This window comes from Vanessa cardui, chromosome 7 (genome assembly GCF_905220365.1).
Source record: "Vanessa cardui chromosome 7, ilVanCard2.1, whole genome shotgun sequence".
Classification (NCBI taxonomy): domain Eukaryota; kingdom Metazoa; phylum Arthropoda; class Insecta; order Lepidoptera; family Nymphalidae; genus Vanessa; species Vanessa cardui.
Genome location: NC_061129.1, coordinates 9,480,671 through 9,491,142, shown reverse-complemented (window position 1 = coordinate 9,491,142; position 10,472 = coordinate 9,480,671). Strand labels below are relative to the sequence as shown.

General features: G+C 30.5%; 2 protein-coding genes across 2 annotated transcripts; both read right to left on the bottom strand.

Annotated features, from left to right (window-relative positions):
• LOC124531300 (probable palmitoyltransferase ZDHHC24) lies at positions 1-2,106 on the bottom strand. Its single transcript, XM_047105817.1, has 2 exons — positions 1,965-2,106; positions 1-1,783 (listed from the first exon to the last, which is right to left on the bottom strand). Exon 2 carries the CDS (start codon positions 1,638-1,640, stop codon positions 798-800), a length of 843 nt encoding a protein of 280 aa, XP_046961773.1. The 5' UTR covers positions 1,641-1,783; positions 1,965-2,106; the 3' UTR covers positions 1-797.
• Positions 2,107-3,862: 1,756 nt separating this feature from the next.
• Positions 3,863-9,752, bottom strand: LOC124531024 (trifunctional enzyme subunit alpha, mitochondrial). The gene is made up of 14 exons (XM_047105416.1): positions 9,528-9,752; positions 9,283-9,389; positions 8,837-9,023; positions 8,502-8,694; positions 8,275-8,396; positions 7,733-7,962; positions 7,398-7,577; positions 7,149-7,315; positions 6,727-6,956; positions 6,072-6,264; positions 5,197-5,332; positions 4,834-5,057; positions 4,641-4,757; positions 3,863-4,422 (listed from the first exon to the last, which is right to left on the bottom strand). The coding sequence occupies exons 1-14, from the start codon at positions 9,595-9,597 to the stop codon at positions 4,284-4,286; spliced, it is 2,295 nt and encodes a 764-aa protein (XP_046961372.1). The 5' UTR covers positions 9,598-9,752; the 3' UTR covers positions 3,863-4,283.
• Between the last annotated feature and the right edge of the window lie 720 nt (positions 9,753-10,472).

The window sequence follows — 10,472 nt, the reverse complement described above, 5'->3', positions numbered from 1 at the left end:
TTTATTTCAACAATTTAATCAATAAAATTATTTAAAAATGTAATCTATAAATAACTAACTAAAATACAGGCGATCTCAATTGTCTAACAAAAACATACAGAGTTTGAATTCACTTTTGTCAGCACATTCGCTAGAATAAATATGATAAACTTTAATGCGTTTCCAATTGAAACAGTTGGCAGTGATTTATTAGAATTTGTTGAACATTTAACATGATGAATGTATTTGTATGGTCCTAAATTAGTAAAAAATATCACAATTTAACTTATTTCTAAATTCTTATCAACATTTGAAATTGTGGTTCTTATTCATTTTCCAAGAATAGTTGTAACTGATTTAGATATGTAACTATTACTTTTGAAAGATTCATTGAAAAACAGTCATTAAATCTTTTGAAAAGTTGTAATGTGAAACAAATTGAATCTCTAAGGTCTCTATGTCGAATACGGTATAATTTTTGGAATATTGACATAGTAAAAATTAGACGTCTCGTTTTGCATTTTTATTGGTCTTTGGATGCACTTTTTTGCTTCACTTTATGTTCCGTGCGCTCCATGCGCTGATATTTGCTCGGTTTTCAAAACTCGATAATGGCGTATTGTAAATAATCGTCAATAAATTAAGTACAATATATAAATATAATAATATAATTATTTTGTTAATACTTAAGATAACTTACAATATTCATTTATAATAATAAAAATAAGGCAAAGTGAAAATATGTTAATTGTAATTTTAAGTATAATTTGTGCCACATCAATAGTTTGTTGCCCAATTTAAAAATTAGAATGTTTTGTCTATTTATGCTTATCTTCAACAATCCATTCCAAACCATTACCCGGTAAAGGGCTCTTTATAAAGGGAGAAATCCATGACAGGTGCCATCTATGTCCAAATACTTCAATTAGATTGAGTTTAAGTCCCTTGTCATAAGATGCTCCTTTAACATTTGGTTTTCTTTCGGGAGTTATTTTACCTTTCAATATATTATTAAAATGAAATATAAAAAGAAAGCCCGTAAATGCACCTATAATGAAATTTATCTCAACTAAAAATACATATAAAGTCTGTTCTCCAAAATCAATTACAAAAGTAGCGAGGGGAAATACAAATTGAACTATGACTAGTCCATGGTTCCACTTTATAAAGTTACTCAAAAATATCACATTATAATAGAATGAGTACACCATAGCAATGAATATGTATAGTGTAAAGAACATGAAATATCTATGATTATAATAACCAATGCAACAAGCAAAAAATGTACAATGGTGGTCTCTCTTTAGAATGCATGTATCACAGGTATCACAATGCCAGGCACGAGGAGGTCGCAAGCACTCACATATGGTACACATAGTCCAGTCTTCTTTGTGTTCACTTTCCAAAATTTTTCCTCTTATACTTGTATTGGTAAACATACCATATATCATATTTCCTATAATGTTGATTAATAGAAACGTTGCACAAACATAATGTATAATATAAGAAATACTCCATATTTCAACCACAGATGGTAACACAACACAAAGTTCAAAATATACAAACCCTGGTACTAAAACAAAAACAATTAAAAGATACACACTGTGCTCCAAAAATCGCTTCAACTGTTTATTTTGAAGTTTTGGTAATGTTAATAGCATTTTAAAATTAAAATTAGTCTAATGTTTGATTATTAAGCCTAATTCAGCCTTCAGAGAATCTTGTTTTCAAGTAGATTTTAACAAATTTTATCTGGGTGGTTATATTAATATTTTAAATGAAGTCTTAAGATGCATTTTCAAATCTGAAAATAAAACATAGTTTTGTTATAGGAATTTATAAGTAAAAATAAATAATTTAAAACTGTAAAAGATGTTATTATGCAAGCTTACATTACACAAAATATTAATATACATTAAGTATCTTTAATTATATCATCTGAATACTAACATGAACAACTGAAGTGTTATCAAGCAGTTACATACCTTGTTCTGTCTTAATTTATAGGGGTAGTTCATCATACAAATTATTATCATAAAAAGCTTAAAGGGCAAACACCTTTAATTTTATAGAACTGTAGTATTTTAAATAAATACAATATAATTTATCGTAAGTTCATCATAAATCGCCGTCTTTTTAAACATTCTTATTTCTTACATTGGTCGTTGACATTAACAAATTAACAATATTGACATGACATTTGACATGTATTATAAACATTTGTCTGTGTCTATTTAAAAATCACGTGAACATATAGTTTTTATAGTCTATTTTATAAAATTACCTGTTATTAATACAATTTGTTTAATTTGATTACAATTTTATCTTAATTTACAGCTTTTTGATAGTGATAAATTTCATATTTTATATGAAATATGAATTTCATAGAAAAAGTTCATAATTTTAGGAACAATAACTTTGTTTTATAAGATGATGTTATAATACTTTTCTCTTTCCTTTTTCGCAACCACGCGTTTAACTAACGTCTAATTTATTTAACGTTACGGCATTAGCAGCTGGCTTGCTGCTCATCATTGAAGTCATTGAGCGCAGTGACTAAAGTAGGAATCGGAATCACCAGTTGGCTACAAATTGATTCCGAAATAAGAAGCATTGATTAATTCGCTGTCTTTCACTTCTGGTCCAGTGCGCCTCATAGACATTACAATGTATTTACAACAATATTATGTATATTCACAGTAACATTGATGACTTTGATAAAATCAGTGATAATCATTGTATGTGCACTAGGAGTAAGAATAAACTTATAACGCCAAGTTTCCGATTCCGCAAAGTCAATCAATGCTTCCTTAGGTATCCGTTTCTATAATGAAATTCCGCAGACATTTTTAACTTTGTCGTTTCGTAAATTCAAATCATTTGTACAAAATACATTGACAAAAAAAGCATATTAATCGATACAAGATTTTATAGATGATAAAAAAGCGTGGAGTTATTAACTGTTGACTTCCGAGAAGGATATATTAATTGACATGACTTGGTATTTTTTAAATGTTAAAAACGAGTAACTACTGATTTTCTTGCCAATTCTTCTCGGTGGAATCTACTTTCCAAATCGGTGGTAGCTTACTTGAATAAAGTTTATTTTGATTTTATTCGATTTGATTAGAAGTTCCCTTGCGGCGGTGATAAGTGGTAAGCTTTTGCTGTCAAGTGATAGGTACCATGCTGAGCTCGTTGTTAAGTGATTACTGAGTAGCAACTCTATTATATTTTATAGCGAGGTGGCAAGTCTGACATCATATCGTGGCCGACAAACAAAAAACATGTGCCTATACCCGCCAAACCAGAGACAATCGGAGAAAAAGAGACGCACCTATGTGCAAAATGCACTCCACCAATAAAATAAACATAATATTGTAATATTTTTAATACCCAGAGACGTGGACTATATTTTTTTACGTAGGAGTATACTTTGTTGCACTTCAATTATGCAAACAGAGCATTAAAAAAAAATATATATATATATATATAAACAAATGTCATACGTCCGCAAAATTTGCAAATGAAATAGATGGTAGACGTTAAGGCAATGATCTTATAATAACAAATGTTAAAGCCTTAAACTAAGATCATAAAAGCAAAATTTCCTACAAACATCGAGAGACAAATCTAGAACTTCTTTTTTTGTAAAGGCGGACTCTCTTCTTCAATTTTAACTAGCACAAAATCTTCTTAATACTCTAAGTATGATTTCGTTCAATTTCTAATAATCAGTTTTTGAGAATTTGTTGCCCACTGCTAAGGCTTATAGATTTTTTTTTATAGGATATGGACTTAATCTTTATCTCGTCCATATGCTGGAAACAGAAATTGTAACAATATTTTCTAAATTAGGCTGGTCAAGTAATTAAACTACATGTTTTTAAATACTATTAATGTTTATTTATAAAGTATGATTTTCGATAATATCGTTTCATCAATCCAGAAAATAGGAATACAAAACACGCCCAAGTTACATGCTCATTTTCGTATCATTAGGTTATACATATAGCAAAAATATATTTTCCTTAAGACTAAATAAATATGACCAATATATTTTCAATCATTCTAGCTAAAAATCAACCACACTTAATTAATAATCTGGGTTTTAAATATGTCGTAATTATAACAATGCAATTCTGACTATGATCTCATCTTCATAATTAACTACAGGTTTATTTTTTTGTGTAAATTATTAGTAGTTTTCGAAATATCATGCAAAAGAAGGCAGTATTAAAAATATGGAAGAGCTGTGATGAGGAAGTAAATGTAGTCATAGCAGGTCCATTTCTTCAGCTCATTTAATTATTGTAAAATTTCTTGCTGGTGTCTCTCGCCATGTCTACCAAAGTTTGTGCTGGTTTGAATGGTGCTCCATAGAGTCCATGATATTCTTCCATTTTTCTTACCAATTTGTCAGCACCAAAACGATCAACCCATCTGTAATTTTAATTTCCTTATCAATAAAATGTTTCTGATCTGAAAATAACTTGTTTTTTTTTGACACAAAATTCTTTTTATTACTTATTTATTTTGATTACTTATTATTAGTTTTTATTACTTATTTATAATATTAATTGCATTAATTCAAAAAGCATATAACCTTGTAAAAAAATAACTACCCTTTTAGTACGAGATTAAATTGTTGATATAATTACCTGAAAGGTCCACCAGTGAAAGGTGGGAATCCTAGTCCAAATACAGCACCTACATCACCTTCTAAGGGGCTGTGAAGAATTTTCTCCTCTAATGATAATACAGCTTCGTTAACAAACCTAAAAATTACAATAACCTTTAGATTAGGTGTACAAAAATTTATTGTATAGTCAGGTCATATTTCCTGAAACATACCTAGATACCATCCTTAATTGTTGATCTTCAACTGTGTTAGCACCGCGGGGTTCAAGAGGGTATCTGTCTTTTAATATTTGTACAGCTTCCTGATTTACATCTCGGTTTTTAGTTCCTTTTTCGTATACATAGAAACCCTTGCCAGACTTCCTTCCCATGAAACCAGCTTTAACAAGATCTTGCATTATGTTCAAGTCTCCACCACTAATACGATCGCCGAAAGCCTAAAAATAATATTTGCTGGTTCATCATGATTATTTAAAAAAAATATAAATTGTGAATATTCCAAAATCTATGACATATTTAATATACACAATTCTCATATTAATTATTAACTTGACATGTTATAATAATAAATAAAACCTTATATAAGTCGACAGCAATGTGAGATCCAACATCAATGCCAACTTCATCAGCTAATGTGGCAGCACCCACAGGGAAACCAAACTGCTTTGTCATTTTGTCTAGATCTTTAGGATCTACACCCTCTTGAAGGAGCCTGTGAAAAAGATTATTAAGTATATAAATAAATATTTTATATGTAAATTATAAATCAAGATAACACTACCTTTTTAAAATTTAAATCACATTTCATGAATAATCCATACTGTGAAGTATAATTAATATGAAAGTCATTGTAAAGACTAAATTTTTCAATCAAATTACATTCATAGAATGTCAAAGCAAAGTTTATTTATATTGTTATAATAAAATTTAAATATTTTTTTATTTCGATACATTTTTGAAGGTAAGGCATTGCAAAATAAAGTATTTTTATGTCTAGATTTCTTTGGCTTGATTGAGATTAACTTGGAGAGTATTTTAAATTTTTTACACATAGTTTTAAACTTTTGTTTTCGCCTTATATATATAAGAGATTGGCGCCAACGATGGATCGAAACTATCAATTTTTAGACGAGTGATTGCTGTTAAGGTCACTGGCAAAACGACAAAGGGATAGCGATCTCGTAGTTGAAGTCAGATTGTAATCTAACGAATTTTGTAATCAATCTCAAAATCAAAAGTGTTAAATAGACAATAACATTGAAATAAAAGTTCGTGGTCACGGGTAGACTTACTGTAAAGTGCTCGAAACGTCGGGATGATAAAAATAATTAATATACGCGATTTAAATCCGTTAAAACTAGTTTTATTTCAATCGCGAAAATCTAAGACAACATTAGACAATATCAATATCGTTCACTATTTTCATTTTAATAATTAATATATTGACATACCTCATAGCTTCACTGAGCATTGTGGAAAGGATGCGCGTGGTGTAGAAGCCAGGTCCGTCACCGACAATGATGACCACCTTGCCCTGCTTCAGGCCGACGGCTACGGCCGCCGCCGCCGTGTCATCGCTGGTTCCGGGGTGGCGAATGATTTCCAACAGTTGCATCTTGTCCACCGGCGAGAAGTAGTGCATACCTGTATCCAAAAAGCTCTCAGTTAACCTATTTTGATGAAATTCAGCATGAAGTATGGTTTAAAACTCCAAGAAAAGACAATGGTCTACTTCTTTAAATTTTTTTTTTTTTATTCTTTATTGCACAAATAAAACTTGTACAAAGGGTTAGGGCTTAACGCTAGAACAGCATTTTCTGCCAGCCAACCCAGAATAGTGTAGGAGAGTAGTCAGTAGGGTGTGCACAGAAAGTAAAGAAAAATTTAAAATTCACCGCTTGGGGAGGATAAATTGAGGATATTAAATAATTTGTTTTTATTAATCCCTTGCACTATGCCACACTAATACAATATGTGACATACTAATAAGTTGTTTGTATTATGCAATGTACAATGTAGTCTGGGTAGGTGTCACCAAGATTTTATCACTTACTCTGAGTGTAGGCAGGCTCATGGTACAGCATAATCAAAAAAATTAAAACTCACCAATAACCTTCTCTGGTCGGCTACTACCAGCTGCTATTTTAGTGATAGGAATAGCACTGGTGTTGGTGGCAATAATGCAATGTTTGGGCACCACTGCCTCCAATTCTTTGATTACTTTGTGCTTGATATTGATGTCCTCAAACACTGCTTCAATCACACAATCAGTATCCTTGAACTTGCCATAGTCCAGAGTTGGGAGCAGGTTTGACATGAATTTGTCCTTTTGTAAGCTGATAAATAAATAAATAAGAATTTATTATAAATAGTAATTTATATTTCTAAATAATTAATTTATAAATATAATATTGTGATTAGAACAACATAATAAATGATTGTTTTTAAGAACAAAAATTCTTATTAATAGGTTATGCACTGAAGTTGATTGTAAATTAAATAGGTTACAAGTTACATTAATGACTTACGCAGAAACTCGCTTCCTTTTGACAGCATTTACAAGGCCATTTTGAATTTGACCGACACCACGATATAGACCAGCATTGGTGGCATCTTTCATTACAACTTTGTAGCCTTTGTCAATGGATACCTGTACAATACCTGCACCCATCAGCCCAGCGCCAAGGACACCAATCTGAAATTAAGTTAAATATTTTTTATTCGTAAATAAATAATAGTAATTATTATTGAATTATTCATAAAAAAAATATACTCACATTCTTAACTTCAACTTGTGATTTACCAAATCTATTTTTTTTGCACTCTGTCTGTCCCCGGAAGAGGCCAATAAGCCCTTTGCTCTGGGGTGTCATGGCAAGTTCTCCGAAACCATCGGCCTCTGCCTCATATCCAGCAACAGGGCCCTTATCAACTCCTGTCCTTACAACATCAAGGATCTGTAAAAAAAAGAATTATACAGTAAAGATCAGCTATAAAGAATATTTAAAATTAAATAATTTAAAAAATACTTTGTTAAAAATTACTATTTTTAAATAAAAGTCTATTTATATATTATTACTTTGTAAGTTGACAAAATAAATGTAGGTCTTACTTTCAGTGGTGCAGGATATAAACCACCTGACGCTTTCATTACTTGTTCTTTAGCTTTATTGAAAATCATATTCTTCACATAGTCCCACTGCATGACGGAAGCTGTTATTTTATTAACCAACCCCTTTTTAGTGCGATCGACAGTTATTTTTCCTGAGGCAATATCCTTTGCTACTTGGATAGCAACATTCTCAAGGTACTTCATTGTGTTGCTTTCGGGCTGTCCCATACCTTAAAAAAAGCAATAATAAAATTAAGTAGTTTAAATTCCTCTTATTTCATATACTAAATTTCAAATCATAATCTTGTAAGGACTATGCAACCACTCAACTAATTTATAGTTTAGAATAATCAACATCTTCATTGGGTTGTTATCTAGCTTTTTACCCATTATATATTTTCCTTGAAAATATATATGTATACTCTATTAGTTTAAAATAGTTGATACTAATTTAATAGTTGGAAATTTGGCAAGCTGTCTCATGATAATTACAAGTTGCTATGGTTATGTAACATTAAAACATAATCAATCATATCACTTGCCTGGTCCCAGGGGTGACACTAATAAGTCAACTATTCCAAGTTTCTTTGCTTTATCAGCCTTGACAGTTTTTCCAGTAAGTGCTAGGTCCAAAGTTGTAGGAATCGATGTTAGTTTAGGCATCCTAATAAAAAAATTATATGTCTTAGAAACTTTACTTATACTAATAAAAAATAAATGAGATAATTTATTTTTAAAATTAGAGAAGTTTATTAACAAATTGTTTTACCTTTGAGTACCACCACCTCCAGGCAGAAGTCCGAGCATGACTTCGGGAAGGCCAAATCCAGTCTTTGCATCCTTTACAGCAATTCTATATTTGCAAGCAAGAGCTGTCTCTAGTCCTCCACCAAGACAACTGCCTTGTATGGCTGCTATGTATGGCTTACGTGATGATTCAATTCTTTTGAAGATATCATGACCTACCAAAACCATAAAAATCATTGAAAATATTATGTTTAGTACTTTATATATATTTTTTAATTTAATTTAAAGTGTACTACTACTACTTTTCCTAATATATGTATATGAGGAATGATTTATAAATGACAAATGTATACTTACCATTTTTAGAGAGAGCTACAACTTCCTCTTTAGTTTTGCAATTTTCAAGCATAGTTATATCAGCCCCTGCTATGAAGCATCCTGGCTTTCCTGATATCAAAACAGCGGCTTCAATGGCAGGATTTGATTCAACTTCATTGATGATGTTTCTCACTTCATCCATAACAGCTACATTTAACGAGTTAACCTGTGCATATAAAGTTTGATACAAATATTAAAGAATGAATTATGGAATAAATTTATAAGGTTTAATACATTTACTAATTGATAAAAATAATATGAAACTTGAATATGAATATTTATTAATAAATTAGTATATCCAGGTCTAAAGCATTATATTAAATTCATAATTTACAATACACATAGGTCGGCAGCAATTGCTATTTTGTTTTCTTTGGACCTGGACTCGTATAAGTTATTGTAAATACAAAATATGCAATCCTTACCTTAACATTAGGTGAATCTAATGTAACAACATATACTCCATTTACTAATTTACATTTCGTGTGGACTTGCGAAGTTGCTGCCGCCGCATAGGATCTGCTAGGCAGCCCTAAAATAGTATCATGATTAGAAGAATATAAAAACTTTTATAGTTTAGATAAGTATATCAAAAGATAAATAAGAAAAGCTTTTTATATACGAAAAAAATAAAGTACTTATAAAGTATAATAAATCACATAATACTTACTATTTAAGAAATTTACATTATTGCGGCTTTTGAGGATTTTTAGTGCTTTAAACATCTTACTATTAGACATATTTAAACACTTATTATGTAAATAATAACTTTAAATCTAAAAAAGTTTAATAATAACTAAGAAATTTTGGACCCAGACTTTGAACCTAAACTTTCTCGTCAGATGGAGGTGATAAATAGGGGGTGAGGGCAGGCTGAAACGTGAGGGGAATGAATAGTGACAGATCCACAGATAAAAAATATACATAATTGTTAACAGATAATGTTATTATAGTCTTCAAAGTAATCTTAATCATAATGTCACATATTGAATAATTTTATATTTCTGAATAATATAATTTACAAAATAAAATCATCTCAAAATGTCAATAGACCACTATCGATGATCACGCAGTTTCTTTATGTTTAATTTCGCTTCAACTTAGGAAAGTTTTGTAGAACTCATTATAAATGCATAGTGTTAACTATTATTATGAAATAGAACGCGTTGGTCAAACACAGAAGTTATGTATTTTATACGATATTTAGACGTTCATAAAGATTTGGATTACTTAAATTATATTCCAATGTCAATCGGCCAAGCTATTCCCGAGATATTTGAAAGAAAATATGTACTTGTAATAATCACTGGGACAAATATAGGGAATAATAAAAATTATTCTATATATTTGTCCCAGTGATTGTAGGAAAACTCTCACCCTTGGGCGAGTGCTCCTCAATAGCAGCTTCTTCAATGTGGCCGTATTATATATATATACATCCTACAACCTTTTTGGCGTCATGTACGTGGTGCATTGCATTACATGCATTTATTACGACGTCCCCAACTTCCCCTTACTTTACTTAACATGTCTTAATGAATACTGCTTAGTTTTTTGATTTCCATGTCCTTGGGATACGTTGTTTTCCGATAAAAAGAAAATCCGCGATATTCGT

What these genes read in the sequence shown, in the direction of transcription:
- LOC124531300 (XM_047105817.1), bottom strand. Translation starts at nt 1,640, where the DNA reads ATGCTATTAACATTACCAAAACTTCAAAATAAACAGTTGAAGCGATTT.
- LOC124531024 (XM_047105416.1), bottom strand. Translation starts at nt 9,597, where the DNA reads ATGTCTAATAGTAAGATGTTTAAAGCACTAAAAATCCTCAAAAGCCGC. An exon ending in TATATCCTGCACCACTGAAA is followed by an intron (nt 7,578 to 7,732) that starts GTAAGACCTACA and finishes TTTTTTTTACAG; the next exon opens with ATCCTTGATGTTGTAAGGAC. An exon ending in CAATTAAGGATGGTATCTAG is followed by an intron (nt 4,758 to 4,833) that starts GTATGTTTCAGG and finishes TGTAATTTTTAG; the next exon opens with GTTTGTTAACGAAGCTGTAT.